The following is a 17,922-nucleotide window of genomic DNA, read 5'->3' as shown; positions in this document are numbered from 1 at the left end:
AAGGTAATCACGAGTCTAGTTTAATAGCCCCAGGAAGAAGTACTGCAGGAAATTAACAATATTTTTGTTTCTCTGAGAAAAAGTGGAAATTCTTGGTGGTCCCAAGGCCAAATTTTGAGTTTTCTTTTAAAAGATACTATGCTGGTTAATGCCTAAATTGAGAAAATATTCAATTATGAGCTTGGTTTTGTGGTGTTTAAAAATGGTACCAATGTTATGTTTCAATGCGAAATCTCAAGGAGAAAGAGAAAATCACCAATCGGCATGACATAGAGATTCAAACAATTCTCAAGTGTTATTACTTCTGACACTACAGACCGATTATTCTTAGTTCCTACATTTTGTAGACGTTGGTTCCCATAAGAATTATATAAAGGTAGTCAAATTCCACCAAACTAAAGGAGAGAAATCACATTCATGCAGCTCCAGTGTCCTTAAAACCCTGGCTTTTCTAGGCTTCTTTTTTTCATCATCCTTTTGGTTGTTCAGCTGCCAACTCAGCTAAAATCTCCACATTTCCAAATGCTGACTGCACCCTTGATACTGGTGTTTGCTTGGCTGATTCCATTGTTGGTTTAACAAACAAGAGTTTGACTGTCACGGGGTCTCTGGTGGCTCATCCAGAGTGCGCAGTCCTCTGGTCAGTGCTGACCCACATCAGGGATCCTGTTCATTCCTGAGTGCACTCTTTAGGCTCGGCCGTGCTGTCTGGCTGGGCCGGTGCCTCTCTGCCATGATGGGCCCATTGGATAGGTCACCCTGGGATTCCATCTGTTCTCCTGTCACCCACAGTATTCATGTTGTAACGCAAAGTTTTACTTTTCCAGTATACAGAAAGCAAATGCAGAATTAATGTTAAGTCTATACCAGATTCTATATTATATTGAATTCAACCATTATTAGTTGTTAGGTCTTGAAGCCATGTTTTTGCCACACGGAGAATAGCGACTCGTTCCCTACTTTTCTCTTTCAAAGTGCTTCAGGGGGTGGGGGGGAAGCCTGTCTTCCCAAGCCTCACAGGGTTTGCCTGGGGACCCGGCTGCACACAGACCTGACTCAGTGCCTGGGGATGGGCTTAGTTCTCATGAGCTCCCAGGTGATGTCAGTGTTGCTGGCCTGCAGACTATGTTTTGAGGAGCAAGGAGATATATATACCTTCAAGAGCCACCAAGCAAGTTAATTGTAATTCTTCTTAGTTGTCCGGTTGAAATATTAAAACAATTATCCACAGGATGCAGTCTTGGGTTTCCATCCATTTATATTTCCGGCTTCACTCTTTCTGATCTCTCTGTTACCTCTTAGAGCCATAGTTATGCCTGCTTAGACTACTGCAGACCACTTTCTCTCCAACTCCACCTTCTCTTCTGTAGGGTAAGTTTGCAAGAACACTAAAGACATTCTTCCATCATTTTCTTGCTCAGAAGGCTTCAATGAGTTCTCATTGTGCAAAGAATAAAGTTTAGCCTCCTTAGTAGGAGACTGTAATTTTATTTTCCAATACTTTTTCCCTCTTTTAACTCCCTACTCTACTTGTGAATACACCTGTATTATTCCTCCTCTAAGATGATATTTATCATTTTCTCTGGCTAGACCATCTTCTCAGCTATTCTACAATCAAGATCCATGCGTTTTCAAGTCTCAGACCAAATGATGCTACCTATTAAGGCCATTCGTAAGGGAGTCCTCATGGCTTAAAAGTGCTAACAATGCACCAACCCTCCCTGTAATAGGGTACTAGGCTCATCTGAGCCCATCTTGGGCTATGCATATAAAGGTATTAGCCAGAGCGAGAACTCCTGGGGCCTGAGACCCTAAGAGTACCTTTTTTATCCTGATGCTGAGCTCAGCATTGTGCATGTTGGTGAGCAACACTGTAATATGTTAAGGGCAATTTAGTAAGGGGAACTTGGGTTTTAAACCAGGTTTCCAGCCTCTACTGCCTGTATGACTTTGGCCAAGTTACTTAGCTTTCTACTGTTTTTCCTCTTCTGGAAATCAGGGATGACAATGCTTATGGCTGTTTGGAGAGTTAAATGAAATATATGTTGTGAAGTACAGAGCAGTAAATTAATGGAACTTTCATTAACAATATATCAGCAGTAGCAACAGCATGGTAAGAACACCACAAAAGTATGTTAAGTGAATGCAGATAATTAAATGGTGCCTAATTTAAATCTTTTTGACTACAATTAAAGATCTTATCCTCAGTGGAAAAGAAAAATTACATGATTGGTGCCCTTTAAACAATCCCATCTCAAATTTTCTTTCTTTTGCCACAGGCATTACTTTCTAATCTTTTAAGAAAAATTCACCGGCCCATTAAACCTATTTTCCATCGTCAGTTTTTTCTTTAAGCCGTGGAGGATTCATGTTATAAATGATGGGACCCTCTCACAGTGACCCCAGCGCTCCTTCAGACTCTACCTGTGACCCCTGGCCTAGGGCTGTGCTAGCACTCTTGGCTCTGTCCTATTAGTTGGTCAGAGCACCCGCCACTGGGCACAGGCTGAATGACTGGTAAGTACTCGAACAGGTCATCTGTTTTATTTTATCTTTTTTTGGTACCGGGGATCGAACTCTGGACCTTGCATTTGTGAGGCAGGCAGCGGAACCACTGAGCTAAATCCCTGGCCCCAGTTCATCTGTTTTAGATCATATTTTGGTTTCTTTTTCTTATCTAAAAGGTGGGAACTATTGACTTCACAGTAAAGGCCTAAATATGTAAATACCAATATTTCTTTCCAAAAGTTTTCCTTTTTGGTCACCATCATAAAGATACAGCGATAAAGAGCAGCAAGAAGAATCGAGGCACAGAATTGTTTCACTCTGAGCCCACTCACCACAGCTTATGTCTAAGTGTAGACAGTGACAGACTCACTTCCAGTCATTAATCAGCAAATTGCAAGCCTCCTACTGGGCTTCGTCATCTCTCTTCACCAACAGAGTCCGGATAAGAAGAGGCCCTGGCAAATGACTTCGACACTGGTGCCCGGAAGGCGCTCCCCTGCTTTCTCTACCCAAATCTTGTCTAGAGAATTTTCACATGTGTTCTCTCCTTAGAGTCTTTTACCTTGAGTCACCCTTTCCTTTCACATATTCCTATCGATGGCTGGAGCCGCAGTCTTGACAATCTTTTGTACTTCATTCATGAATTATCAGAGATCCACAAAATCTCCACTGTGTGTCAGGCACTGTGCTAAGCACTAGTGCAACAATGAGGACTACAAGACACACCCACTGCATGTAGCTTACAGTATCATGGGGGAGACAGAGACGCTCATGTTCAATCAACATATTCCACCTGACGCTTGCACTGGAAGAGCAAAGATAAAGTCTATTTCATCACAATTTGATCTGATTTGCTTTTCTGATCCAGGCTCTGTGCTAGAAGTGGGATACAAAGGTAAGCAAAGCACAGACTCTGTTCTCAAAATTTACACAACATGCACTCAGATGCTATAACACGCAACTCAGAGCAGCATCTGTGGACAGTCCATTCCCTTCTCAGTACACTAACCACAATCTCAAGTGTGCGCTTCATGTATTTACCTGTGCGCCATCAAATGAAGTCTGTGGGGAGAATCAATGAGATACGAACCAAAGGCGCCAGTCCTTGGAGGGGCGTGGCTTCCTCTGCCTCAGAGAGGTAGAAATTCAAAGGAGCAAAGAAGTAGCCGGGGGCAGGTTTGGTGCAGCTTCGGCCAACAACGTGGGAGCGGCATTCACACTGCCCATCCTCGGGTGTGCAGCTGAGAAGAAAACCTATCGTGAGAAAGGGGTGGGCGTGTGTGTGTGTATGTGTATCGGGGAGGTGTGTGAAGTGACGACTGGGTGTGCAGAGCTAGAGGCTTCTGGAGTTGGGACTCATCTACCCATTGTCCCATGAGGATGAGGAGAGGCCCGGGCTCCAGCTGACTGGTCTTGAAAAGTGAATTCAGATCCAGTGAACCCACGCAGCCACTTCCACTTCTTTGGTTCTCTGGTGCTCCTCCAAAAGCTAGGAAAAGGGCTGTGTGAGGGTCTGTCTTTTTTTTTTTTTTGTAACAGGGATCGAACTCGGGTCTTTGTGCTTGCGAGGCAGGTGGCGGAACCACTGAGCTAAATCCCCAGCCCTAGGTCCCTTCTTTATAGTTTGGCACATAGGTGGTCTTTAAGGCAGGCCTTTCAGGCACCCACCCACCAGCTTATGGGAAACCCAGGCAGGAGGATTATTTATCTGACTCTCGGCAATATCTGAAGTAGAAGAAATAACTGGGCTATAGTGAATGTCCTTTTACTCCCTTGGCTCATTACGGAATAAAATCCTTCACTTAGGACTATGAACATAACAGAACAGCACGTGCCATGTGGAAATACGAACTACTGCTACAAAACTCCATTATCCATTGTACAGACTCACGTGTTAGAATAAGCACCTCCAGTATCACGGTCGCAGGGAGAACATCCATGGAGATGAGGGCCCAGGCCCCAGTAGCCAACCTTTGGAGAGAAAGGGCTCAGTTGATCCCAGCTGAGAAGACTTTTGCTGCTCTGATGTCCAGTACTGAAATCATTGCAAAGCCACTGCCACACAGCAAATGGACCAATGGCCGGGCCAACCAGGCTTGGCCACAGGTGACCTCCATGGATCCCATCTCCTCCACCTCTAGGAACTTGAGTAGTGGGGACAGAAGGTTGTCCATGTACTGTTTCAAGCAGAAATGCAATGGAAACCAATTCTTAAAGCCCCAGCTTTTGCTGAAGCTGGGTCATTTAAGTCCTCTTCGAGCTCTACCATTTTACTTGCAGCTGTTTAATAAAACCTTTAGATTCCCTCACCACAAGAATCCTGGGGGTTTTACTTACAACACTGAAATATTTGAGGATAGAAAAAAATCAGTCAAGCTGACTTTAAGATATGCTACGAGTATCACGGTCCAGTAGAGACAGTCACTTGTAAACCAGTCATTTTGGCACGAGGTACACCTGTGTGAGTCAACTCTGTGGTTCAGGACTTTTTCAATCATTGCAACATCTTGAACTTTGTGCAGCATAAGCAGCTAGTGAGATACAAACAACTACTTTTAAAGTCCGGTAACAGTATAAAATGTTCAGAAAAAAGTACTTCCCTCTCAAACCTCGGTTTAATATGCTCAGATATAAAATGTAGATTTCAGTAGGCAGGAAACTCTTGTTTGGAATGGTCTTAACTTTATCCACAATGTTTTGTTATCTTGAAAGGTTTTTTGCTCAGTTTTACTCAAAAGGTTTATTTCAAACATTAAACAGTAATGTTGTGTGTATAAAATGCAGCAAAGAGCTTTTGAAAAATTTCCCCCAAACCAAACTTCAGTTTGAGAAAAAAAAAAAAGTGAAATAAACTACTTCCTTCAGGATGTGGTTGTGAAGACTCCAGGAGCGAAGGCAACAGGTCCTATCAGCCACTCAGGTGGGCCAGGGCACCACTGGACAGACCTGCAGGTGTCACCTGCCGGATGCTGGGGCTCCATCACAATGGACAATCCCTGCCTCCCAGCATCTGGTCAGTTCTTTTCTTCCCACAAACACAGCAGGGAGTGTGCAGCCTGTGAGGTATTAACTGACCGACCTGTGAAAAGCCAGCCTGAGGGCCGGGAATTTAGCTCAGTGGTTCTGCCGCCTGCCTCAAAAGTGGAAGGACATGAGTTCGATCCCTGGTACCAAAAAAAAAAAAAAAAAAAAATCCATCTCCTTGTTTCTTATTATCTGTTATTTTCCCTCTTCTTCACATTTACTTCCTTGCTTCTTTTCTCCCCATGTCTGCTTTCCCATCCTAATATGTTTTGAGTAAAGCGACTTAAAATATTAGCACCAAACTATTTCCTCAGAGGCACATGTTTCTTATTTATCAGCTACATTTCTTCAGACACATCAAGGTCACTGTTCTTTTATTAGGCTAAGTTTTTGTTTTTCCTGTTTCTAAAATGTCATAGTGGGCTGCCAAGATTGGAGAACAAAGCAAACAGCTGGGCTTCAACCCCTCCACTGCATGACACATTTCTTAAGGAGTGAAAATGTCTTATTTTACTAATTTTACAAGGTACATGCTCCTAGGTTTAGTGGTATCTGTGAAAAATCCAAGAGTTTACTTCTCTTAGGAATCTAAAATACATTTAAACTCAAGGTTTTTTGTTTGCTTGTTATTTTATTTTATTTTTTAAGGGACTCATTTAAAATATTTTTAGGCAGAAAATGGTAGGAGTGGTAAGGGAATTGTGTCCAAGATGTAAAAGAAAGGCTGCCTGTTTGGCCTGGTGGGCCAAGGAGGAGACAGATAAATGTCTTGCGTTGTCAGGCACAGCGAGAACAGCACTGGAAAAGCCCACTGGCAGCTCTGCTGGGTAGGTTTGGTCCAGGGCAGTGGTTGGCTGGTGAATGGCTGACAGCCATCTCTGAAGGACCGGCAGTGGAGGGGCCGGTGTACAGTGCTTGCCAGTTTCTGCAGTGTGAATACTCAGACCACGTGAGCACCAAAATACAACAGAACAAGGAGAGCGAGTAACAAGACCAAGTCCCTTAGAAGCAATGGTGCTGGAAGTCTGCATCACTGCATGGAAGGGAAATTACAGGTGCATACGTACGGCGCACTCTTTGCAGCGTGGTCCGGTGACAAAGGCCCTGCACAAACACTGGCCTGTATCTGCGTCACAAGCTGAGACCGGCAGGCTCCCGAGGGGGTCACAGTTGCAGGCTGAAAGCACAGAATTACAGTTATTCTCATCCTCGAGTCCCCCAGTTTTGAAAATGTCCTTCATTGCTCACACTGAGCAAAACACATAGCCGCAAGGACAGAGCAGCCTGCCCTGGAACTCTGCTGTTGCCTAGCTGCAGTATTGTACTGCTCCCTGTGCTACACAGGAAGTTCCATCCCAGACGTTCTCAGAGTCTGTAGCTGACACAGTCAGTGGAGGAGGCTGTGTGGGCTGCAGCACTGGCACCGTCAGCCTGAGTGATGCTGGCCAGGCCGGTGACTCAGAGGCCGAGTTTCCAAGAGTCACGGTTATCACTGACGGGTCCCTGTCTGGCAGATGCAGCTATCACTTCCCTCTCTCTTTCTCACTGCTGAGTTATTCTTTTCTCTTCATTCTCCCCCTTCTATGTCTCCTCCACACATAGATATACCTGAGTCCTGCTTATTGTGATAGCTAAGAAGTTAGGTGGCCAGAGCTAGGTACACACTCCCCCTGCAGGAACAACTGTCCAGCAACTGATGAATGGGTACATCACAGGGGGCACCGCCATCCAATGGAATAGTGTTTGTTTAGCAATTAAAAAAAGAAGCATTGATACTTGCTGCGATATGGATGAACCTTGAAAACATGCTAAGTGAAAGAAGCCAGTCACAAAAGACCTCATAGTATACAATTCCTTCTGTATGAAATATCCATAGTAAGTAAACATGTAACGACAGAATGTATTAGTGCTTGCCTAGGGTGGGGGAATGAGGACTAAGGAGTAGTAGCTAAAGGGTATGGGCTTTCTTTCTTTCTTTTCTTGCAAAATACATTAAAAAATTCACTATCATTTTTCAGTTAAGTGCATTTACATTGTTGTGCAACCAAATTCCAGAACTCTTCATTTTTTAAAACTGAAACTCTGAAGCCATTAAACAACTCCCAATTCCTCTTTTCCCCAACCTCCAGAAACCACCATTTTACTTTCTGTCTCTCAGAAAGTAAATTTCTTTTATTTGAATTTGACTGCTCTCTAGGTACCTCATATAAGTGGAATTACACAGATTTTCCCCCCTTGAAGTACTGGGGATTAAACTAAGAGTACTTTGCACATGCTAGGGAAGTGCTCTACCACTGAGCTATGGCCTTCTGTTTTCTTTTGAGATAGTTTCACCAAGTTGCCCAGGCTGGGCTCAAACTTGTGATGCTTCTGTCTCAACCTCCCCTGTAGCTGAGGTTACAGATGTCCACCACTGCACCCAGCTGAAGTTTTGTCTTTTTGTGACTGCCTTGCTTTTCTTAGCATGATGTACTTAAGGTTCAACCATGTTGTAGCATGTGCTAGAATTTTCTGCCTTTAAGGCTGATATATATAATATATTACTTTTTGCCTAGGGATAGGGAAATGGATATGTCCATTTACTGATGGATCCTTGGGTCACTCTCATCTTTTGTCTATGGCGAATGATGCTGTTATGAAAACAGGTATACAACTCTCTCTTTGAAAATTTGCTTTAAATTCTTCTGGTATATATCCAGAAGCAAGATTTCTTCTTGGGTTGATAAAGATGTTCTAAAGTTGATTGTGTTGTTGGTTATGTAACTAAAATCATGCAATTATACTCTTGAAAGAGTAAATTGAATGGTATGTGAATTACTTGTCAATAAATCTCTCTCTATCATCCGCACACATGCACGTGCACATGCACACAAACACACACAGAGAGTCACAAAAAAACCAGTGTTCAGCCTGATCTCATAGGACATCATGTTAGCCAGTGAACCAGGGAGACACCAGGAGTGTTACATGCTGTGATGGAAAGTTGTTCTGATTACAAAATTCACTTTATAACATTTAATTTTGCCATCACACCTGAGAAGAGCACTTTATGACAGAAAGATTCAGTCAGTTGCTTTCTAAAAATGCAAATAGCCCACAGCTCCTTCGATGGACAAAAATACAGAGCATAATGCAGTAATCAAATGGAAGTCGTTTACCTAGACTCCCTGAGGACCCCACAGCTCTGGGAGGCCCTAAGCAGCTCTAAACTTCCGTGGACCCTAAACCCACGGGAGGCCCACTTGGCCCCAGAAAACTGCTGCCGTTGTTTCCCCTTGACCCCTCCCTTACTTCTTTAATTTCTTCCCTTTCTTTGTCAGAGAATTCCTGAATCCGTATGAGGAGGGGTGTGAGAGCAAAAGGATAAATAATTTAAAAAATAAAACCCCCAAAATTGTGTCTTGAAAATGACCCAAGAAGCCATCACAATGCACATCACATGAGATAATAAATCTGTAAAGAGTCCATTAGTGGAGTAGTGGAGGCCATTTTCTTAGAGGTTTTGCCATTTGGCATTAAATTTTTTTATATATATATATATATATATATATATATATATATATATATATATGATTTTTTTGTGTGTGTGTGTGCCAGGGATTGAACTCGGGTCCTCGAGCTTGCGTAACAGGCGGCGAAACCACAGAGCTAAATCCCCGGCCCCGGCATTAAATTTCTTTGCCACCCCCCGCCCCGCCTTGGTCCAGGAGGAGGAACTCGCCCCTGCTGGTCACTTCTGCTAAATTTAGTAAACCACGGACAAAAGCTATCTCCTAACTTGCTAGAATTTGTGGTAGGTATTGTACCACTTAGAAGACTCGGGGGCTGGTAGGACTCTTTAGGTGTCTGCAATTAAAGACTTTAAGGGCTGAGGGTGACAACATCAGCTCTAAAGCTCACCCCAGTTGGTGGGCCAGCCCTGAGGACTCACGCTGGCAGCCCCGGGGGCCTGAGGCGCTCAGTCCGTAGTGGTTGCCTTTGCACTGGTCACACTTGGCTCCTTGCACGTTCTCCTTACACAAGCACTGGCTGGCCACAGCGCTCGAGACAGGCTCAGAGTGGCTCACACAAATGCCGCCAGACACGTTCCCATCAGCGTCGCACTCACAGGCTGGGGTCAGAGAGATGCAGATTCTTAGTTAACTGCAAACTGTAAAAACTGAAATATAAGCACAGCATTTTACCCATGCTAGAACTATTTCACTTCAGTTAAATAATTAAATATGTTTACATCATTAGATTAACAGACAAAGCTGTTTAGAATGTCTCCCAGATTTCTGGTATTGGAAAATGTCAGATAATTCCATACATTTATCTTGAAAAGACTTAAATGATTATAAAGTCAGAGGATCACAGAAAGCCTGTTATTTTGAAAACTGAATGTTAAGAATGGATTCATTCTTTTGGGGGTGAATGAAAATTAATTTTCGCTTTGGAACTAATTTTCATAGATGTAGTCGTCCCACAACATTGTGCCTAACGATCAAATGGTAACTTTTATGTTGTGTAAATTTCAACTCAGTGAAAAATGGATTAAAGAAGAAAAAGACTAAAGGTTAAGAAAAGGTCAAGAGACAAGTAAGAGTGGAATGTTGCGATGACGGATTTGTCTTATCGCAAGAGCCATACGAAAGCAGTCACGTAGGAGGTCCACCAAATCTCTGAAACAGGGTTAAAAGCTAAGTCTGCTCTTCTTCATCATGGACAAAATATACCGCAATGAAAGCATATCATTCTTTTGGATTTTTTTTTTCTGGAACACCTCCAAAAAAGAAAGCAAGGGACCACTGGGAAGGACTCATACCCTTGTGTGTCCTTTTTAGAAATCTGCTGGGGAGGCAAAGCTTGAATGAAGAGATTTGGACAATAGAATAAGCAGACATCTGTAGCAAAGGAGAAACAAAAGTAGTGATTTTTTTCTTTTTTAGTGGAAATTTGAACAATGCAAGAAAGGAGTGTGTATGAAAAGGGATGCTGACAGTGTGAATAACTCCAGCGGGTAGGTCAAGGGCAGGAGGGGAGAAGTTACAGAAGGTGGACTTTGACTGGATATAAGAAGGCGCTCACTAACAGACAGGGCTGCCCGATAGAGTGGGGTTCCTTTCTTATTGAAGGTGTCCAGGTAGATGCTGAACTTGCACTCATGGCTCTGGGACAGAGGACAAGCATGATGATAGGCACTGGCGACCACCAAAGTCTCTTGTACCTTTGTGCTGTTGGGTTTCCAAGAGGTTCCTCTTTTAAAGAATGCAATAAACATAAAAAGTGAACATCTTCACTTTAAAGAATAACCTTGTTCACATTTGTACATGTTTGCTTAGCATTAACAAAAACAAAACCCTCCAGGGTAAAGCTCTGTCTATGTAGAAACCATTTAGGCTCCTGAGTTCAGTGGAAAAAATCCAGTCAAACCAGTTGCTTGGTGTCACTGAAGCAAAGGCCTCGTTGTCTGGCAGAATCTTCCAAGTTCTCATTGTTTGCTACTGGATTTTGACTGGTGATAAAATCTTGCTATGGAAAAACAGCATTGGGTTCTGTTTAGTTTGGAGGGGAAAAAACCCATTATTTTCTTCTAATTAAATTCAGTTACTTCCAGAAAGGAAGGACAAATCCAAATTCATTTCAGAAATGGCTAAAAGAAAAAAAAACAATAAACAAACCTCAGCTTTATTTAGGAGACACTCCACAGGGTGAGCACTGAGTTCCAGAGAATAATTTAATTATGCACAGAAGCAGCCTTTGGGACCAAGTGAGTGGACAGTGACTTTACTCTGAAATAACTATGTCACAGCCTCTGCAACTCCAATAAAACTTCCTGCTGCCACACAATTTGATTCTAACAAACTTTTATTTGTAGTGGTTGTTTACTAAATATTTTCTTTCTGTATCGCATTTAAGAGTATCTTATGTAGACTTTAAAATTCGCAAATGTTTATGCCTGGAGTCTATTTACATAAATATTTGGGTTCAAACAAGGACAACTTAGAATTTATCTGAGAGCTCTACACAATAAATGTGCGTTTCGGTCACCTGGAAGAGGCTGGGGAGTCTCATGATGGATATCTGTTACAAGCTCTTCATCTGCCTCTCACGGAAAAACAATTCCATGTTTATTTTTTTGTTTTGTTTTTGGTACCAGGGATCCAACTTGGGTCCTTGCGCTTGCAAGGCAGGTGGTGGAACCACTGAGCTAAATCCCCGGCCCTCCATGTTTATAATGAATGACTTCTTAATTTCCGATCAGGGTTACCAATGTTCTTTCCCTGTTTGTTTGTTTTTTTCTTTCAAAAGTACCACTAAGATAATACTAAGTTGTTCTGAAGGAACAAGACCTTGGTTGGTAAGTTTGAAACATTTAGTTTATTATTTCCAAATCTCTATTTTCCTAGATGATCTGTTTAAAAACATTGTATTTCCCTGATTCTGCCCAGACAGCAACTGAATCTTCTATAAATACATAGATATAAAAAAAATCAACAAAAGGGCCAGGGATTTAGCTCAGCAGCCCCGAGTCTGCCTTGAAGGTGCAAGGTCCTGAGTTTGATCCCTGGTACGCCCCCAAAAGAAAAAAACATTAATAAAAACAAGTGGGGGTGTATGTGTATGACTACAGATTGTGATAAAAACCGATAGGATTTTGCTCTCATAAGTGTTTTATGAGAGTCCAGTTTTTCATATCATTTTTGAGACAGGGTCTTTTGATATTGTTCAGGCTGGCCTCGAACTCGTGGCAATCCTCTTGCCACTGCCTCTTGAGTGCTGGCATTGCAGGCCTGTACCACCATACCTGGCTTTCCTATCAATTTTGAACAGGTCTTGTAATGTCAAATTTTATGCTGGTGCCCACTGAGCAAAACCCTTTATTGATGCTTTTTCTATACTATGTTCACTTAAAGCTTGAAACCTATGACATGGTATCCAGGTGCCCCTGAATGACTTGTGTAGACTTTTTGTTTTATTAGGATTACAGAAAGTCTGAAGTTATGATTTCATAGCAGCTCCTCCCTCCCTTGCTTTAATGAGAGAGCCTGAGAAGCTGGATTTCTGGGTACCGGGGGAGGCAACTCTCCGTGGGTCCTGGGCATCCTGAACGTCTCTACGGAGTGTGCCAATGATGCGAGGTCCTGCTTGCTCTTTACCGGGCCTGTCTCAGAGCTGCATTTGCAGCAAGCAACTTGGGGCATATGGTAACATCTTCCCTGGTCAAGAGTTGGCTTTCTCCACTTGCTATAAAAGCAAGGGATCCTCCAAACTCAGTGCTCCTTGCCTGTGGCATACACTCCCTAGGTGTGCAGTATCCATGGAACAGTAACAGGCTAACCTGTGTGTTTATAAGGAAGGAGAGTGAGACCTTAGGGCCAATCGTTGACACTGGTGTGTAAAGTCAGCTTGGGGTTTTATCTAGACAGCATCATACGGCAATGATGGGACTAACGCGAGTTGAGTGAGATGCCAAGGGTACAAACTGTAAGGAGGTTTTCGTTTAGGTTCTTGCAAGTGGTAACTGTCAGTCCTGCACTTACATGACCCTGACAGTGAGTGCTGCCTTAAATTTGGGGACTCAGTGCTTTGCTTGCCTCATTTTAGCCTCAGTTCTGTAGAGAAATGCAAATTCACACAGTGATATCACTTCATTAGCAAAGCAAAAGTGTGACCAAACCTAGATTAGCAAAAACTATAGCTTGAGAAAACCAAGTGCTGGCAAGGACACAGAGCACAGGAGCTCTTGCCTTGGTGAGCTGACGCCACTCTGGGGCGATTCTGCATTGTCTAATCAATTTGAAAAAACGCAAACCCCACGGGCCAGAAATTCCACTCCTACTTATGTTTATGAGGGACAGCCTGCCTATGCGCACACGGCAGATATGACTGGATTGTGCTGCATCAGAAGGAAAGGGGACAAATGCATTTCATCATACTTGAAGGAAGGGATTTTATGCAGGAATTAATATGGATGAACTACTGGATATGGACACATTAAAAAATGTTGAATGAAATACTCAAGTTCCTGAAGAACTCAAATGGCAAGGTATCCTTTACCCAACATCGTCATTATTCGAAAACACGCCAACATATATTGTTTATGGATAAAGACACAGATGAAAGTGTAAACTAAGCCCATACCTGTAATACACAGGCTGAGGCAGGAAGACTGCACGTTCCAGCCCAGCCTGGGTAATTTAGGGACTTAGGGAGACCCTGTATCAAAATATAAAATAAAAAAAGGGCTAGGGATGTAGCTTAGTGTGAAGGTTCTGGGTTCAATATTCAGTACCAAAAAAAGTCTAAAAAGCAAGCGTGGCAATGATAAATAACAAACACCAAATATATTAGTATTTACCCCCCAGGAAGGAGGGTAAATAAATAGGATGGAAGTGTACATGGGGTGTGAATTGTGTCTGTTGTTTTTTATTTTTTATTTTTATTTTTTGTACCGGGGATTAAACTCAGGTCCTTACGCTTGCAAGGCAGGCGGCGGAACCACTGAGCTAAATCCCCGGCCAACGTCTGTTGTTTTTTAAAGAAGGGGCCAAAGGCAACAGGGTAAATTACCAGATTCAATTTTTTTTTTTTTTTTTTGGTACCAGGGATCGAACTCGTGTCCTCAGCTTGCGAGGCAGGCGCCAGAACCACTGAGCTAAATCCCCGGCCCGTAGTTATCAGATTTTGATAGAAGTCGCGGTGGGATGGGGGGGCTTATTATATTATTCTCTATTGCTTTGCATGCGCTTGGACTATTTCATTTACCACCCCCTGCCCCCGCCCCCAGCCGCGGACTCACGCAGGCAGGCGCGCGGGTGGGAGGCGGCCCTGCAAGGTCCCGGTAGAAGCGCGGCCGGCAGCGCTCCCGCGGCGCTCGCAGTGTGCGCTCTCGGTGTGGTGTGCGCAGCTCTCACACACGCCGCTGCTCACGCCGCTGCTGGCCAGGTACGCGGCCGGGTCGAAGTGACAGCGGTCCGAGTGGCCGTTGCAGTGACAGGCTGCGAAGGAGAGGAGAGCTCTGAGTGCGAGACGCGCCAAGGCCTGGGAGGAGGATGCGCCCACTCGCCCTCCGCAGAGATGCCGCCTGCGCAGGGGCCCGCAGCACTTGGGCTCCTACGTTTGCTATAAAATGCGTTCTCTAAATGTTAATGTGCAGGTTTTTTAAAACGTGCAAACAGAGCTGGGCCTGGTGGCATATGCAAGCAATTCCCGGATTCTGGAGGGTGAGGCAGGAGCATTGAACATTGAGTTCAAGACCAGCCTGAGCCAGCTAGTGAGACCCTGCCTCAAAAACAAACCAACAGGGCCCGGGGATTTAGCTCAGTGGTTCCGCCGCCTGTCTCACAAGCGCAAGGTCCTTAGTCCCATCTCTGGTACCAAAAAAAAAAGGAAAAAAAAGAAAAAAAAATTGCAAACTAAAGCAAACCACTTAGATGATTTAGAAGCCAGAGCACAGTATGGATAGTGGGGAACTGTAAAGAATACCTCCACCGACTTAAGCTTTGTACGTTGAAATATTTTAACCTGGAATGTTGTGCATGCAGGGGGTGGTGGTGGCTGGAGCTGAGCCTGTCCTGCCCTTCTGGGGGACAGAGCGCTGGCAGGGCGGCTGCAGGGTGTTTGATCTCAGCTGGGGCCGTCTGTGCTCTGTCCTGGGTCCCCTTCCCCCAGACAGCCTCAGCTCCCATTCATGTTGTTGGGTCTTGTGGACTACGACTGTCACACATGGGGTTTCTTCATGAGGCCTCTTCTAGGGACCTTTCATTCCTTCAAGTCCTGTTTTTCTTAAATCCGGGAAAAGAGACTAAATAACGAGATTGTTTGGAAGTTCATCAAAATTCAGAGGCAGCAAAAATGTTAACAAAAATGAAAATGACGCCTTATTGACTTAAATAATTTGTAAAAAATTACAGTGGCCTGCTAAACTCAATCCTGCCCTCCTCTTCTCCTGTGTACCTGCGCTTGAAAGCCGCATTCAGCAAGACCGCTGCGATCTTGGGCCCCAATCCAGTGTTCATCAGATCCCGGGGTCACACTGCCCCCGGTTATTTTGCCATCACAAAGCTCTGCCTTTCCTCAGTGTGCCCAGTGACACCGTGGTGCGCTCTGAGAAGCTGGTGATTCTGCTCCATGAGCGCACCGGAGAGACCGCGGCGTCAGCAGTTGGGTAGGGACAGTGAGAGGGGACTAGGGACATGAAGTGGCTGACCGCATGGCCCACGAGGCAGGCGGCTATAGAAGTGACCACCTGCTTACTGGAAATTGCCCCTTGGGAAACCTTTGCAGGTGTAGAACCGTTGTCTTTAGGGAGGGACCTGCTTGCATTCACTGGAAAGTTCCCCAAAGCCCATGCTCACCCCAGCAACAGCTCAAGCCAGCAACAAAAGCTAAGACCCTGACTGGCCTAGAATGTGCCAATCAGTGAAGACCCCAGGACCCCTAAACAAACGCTCAGACCCTGATTGGCTAAGAACCCCTTTAAGTCTGGTAGAGCAAGGGCACCACTTGAACTTCTCCCTGCCCAGTCCTTTGTCTCGGGACGATTTGTCTCTGCCTTCGCCTTCTCCCGAATAAACCTCTGTTGCGCGCTACTTTTGTTTTTGACATCTCGTTCTTGGCAGACCTGACTTCTCCGTTTTGGGGGGATCTTCGGCTTTGCCTCAGGCTCATCCCACTCTGGCTTCCCCCGCCAGGGTGAGGGCAAAAACCCGAGGAACGGGGATCGCGCCCCGGGAGAGCCCTCTGTCCCCAGACCCCCGGGTCATTCCAGCGGCCCAGTCAGAGCCCTAGACTTGAGCTACACGTTTGCAGAGTGAGGAGCCCAGGGCACGCGTGTTCACCCTTGTCGGCAGACGCTGTCCCCAGGGCCCACGGCGGGCCTGCAAGGAGCGTCCTGGAAGAAGTCCTCGCAGCGCTCGCCGTGGGGGCCGGCGGTGTTGTGCTGACGGACACGGCGGCCGCGGACCTGCATTGTGCGATACACAGTGTCACTCTCGCGAGCCAGGCCCCCAGGCCCGTCAGGCCGCAGGTCCCCTCCTCCCTTAGCTCCCCCTGCTGGTCACAACACACGTGGCGACTCTCCTGTTACTTGCTTACCCAGCCTTTAAAGTCTGCAGATTCAGAGTACACTTACAATACTTTGGGGGCTTTTTCGTATTCTAATTTCAGGGAGGCACCTTGTAGCCCTCAGTAAAATGAGTGCCAGGATGGGGAGAGGTTGTCTGGGGGGCGGGGTTAGGAGCACAGGGGAAACGGAGTTAGGGAGAAGCTAGAGGAAGACACGAGGTCCTCTAGGGCTTTCACACAATGGTGTCAACGGCCCACATTCAAAGAGTAGAGAGGGGGCTGTGTGGAAGGTGCCGTGGCCTCCCAGCAACCCTGATGGGATTGTGCCTAGCCATTTCCAATTATTTAGTGGACACCCCTGCGGCCGTGCATAAAAATGTACAGTTGCTGGGCTGGGTATGGAGCTCAGCTGCAGTGTTTGCCCGGCACCCTTGAAACCCTGAGCTCCATCCTCAGCCCAGAAACTACACCACCACCAACTACTCTTCTATCATATCAGCCTTTTGACACCAGTCCCCAGAGTGAAAAAGCTCTGCAGAATTAAGACATGCTCCTTCAGAGTGTAAGAACGTCACTAGGATTGGCCATTTCTACAATATCAGATATTACTGAAGGGCTTTAGCATTGAGTATGGAGTTTTGCACTCAACACCCATTCAATCAATTTTTTTTTTCAGTGAGAGAATGAACATGAGATTATAGTTCTCTCCCATCAAATTTCCATTCCATAAGAAATGAATGAACAAAAACAGAACAAGGGTACTTCAGGGTACCTTGAAGTCATAAATTATAAATTCTGCTCATGACTTCAGTGATGCCCCTGGGTGACATAATGCACAAGAATCTCTGGCTAGAGAAGTTAAGTGGCCCAGGTGGCCTTTTGCAAAGGTGGAATGACACCTGCCAGGCCCTGGGATTTGCTGATCTCTGTCTCTGCTCAGCACCGGGACAGTGGAGCCGGAAGGAGGACCGACTGGTCCTTTGGTGAGGAACTCACCATTCCCGCAGGGCTGGAAGGGTCTCCCCGAGCCTTCTGCAGTGGGCCACATCCACTGGCGTGGCCATTGCAGAAACAGCTCCCCCGAACAACCATCTTGTACAGCGCGTAGTAGTATTTATCCAGGGAGTCGTTTTGCTCCCTTCCAAATAAAGTATCCCCAAGGGTGTGGAGTTTGGTAAAGTTTATCCTCAGGCTTGTCAGTGTCACGAGGTCTAGAGAGGAAAAGGAAGCGGTGAGTGAAAGAGCATATCAGCGGCCTTGGTTCACCTTGTCTGATGTGCCCTTAGCCCTCTATAGAAATGAAACCACAGGGAATACTCTCACCAGGCAATCAAAAAAAAA

General features: G+C 45.1%; 1 protein-coding gene across 1 annotated transcript in view; it reads right to left on the bottom strand.

The window, feature by feature from the left end:
- The window catches only part of Lamb4 (laminin subunit beta 4), a 92,631-nt gene that overhangs the window by 64,975 nt on the left and 9,734 nt on the right, over positions 1 to 17,922 (bottom strand). The window contains 9 exon segments of the mRNA XM_087206564.1: positions 3,599 to 3,749; positions 4,400 to 4,479; positions 6,600 to 6,709; positions 9,464 to 9,643; positions 14,315 to 14,353; positions 14,356 to 14,389; positions 14,392 to 14,533; positions 16,356 to 16,480; positions 17,578 to 17,792. Of these exon segments, the coding sequence (XP_087062690.1) occupies positions 3,599 to 3,749; positions 4,400 to 4,479; positions 6,600 to 6,709; positions 9,464 to 9,643; positions 14,315 to 14,353; positions 14,356 to 14,389; positions 14,392 to 14,533; positions 16,356 to 16,480; positions 17,578 to 17,792 (1,076 nt within the window).

This window comes from Heterocephalus glaber, unplaced genomic scaffold (assembly GCF_053883595.1).
Source record: "Heterocephalus glaber isolate CG9 unplaced genomic scaffold, H.glaber_assembly_v1.0 deba00000676, whole genome shotgun sequence".
Classification (NCBI taxonomy): domain Eukaryota; kingdom Metazoa; phylum Chordata; class Mammalia; order Rodentia; family Bathyergidae; genus Heterocephalus; species Heterocephalus glaber.
The sequence above is the reverse complement of the archived record's forward strand: the minus strand, read 5'-3'. Positions and strand labels throughout refer to the sequence as shown.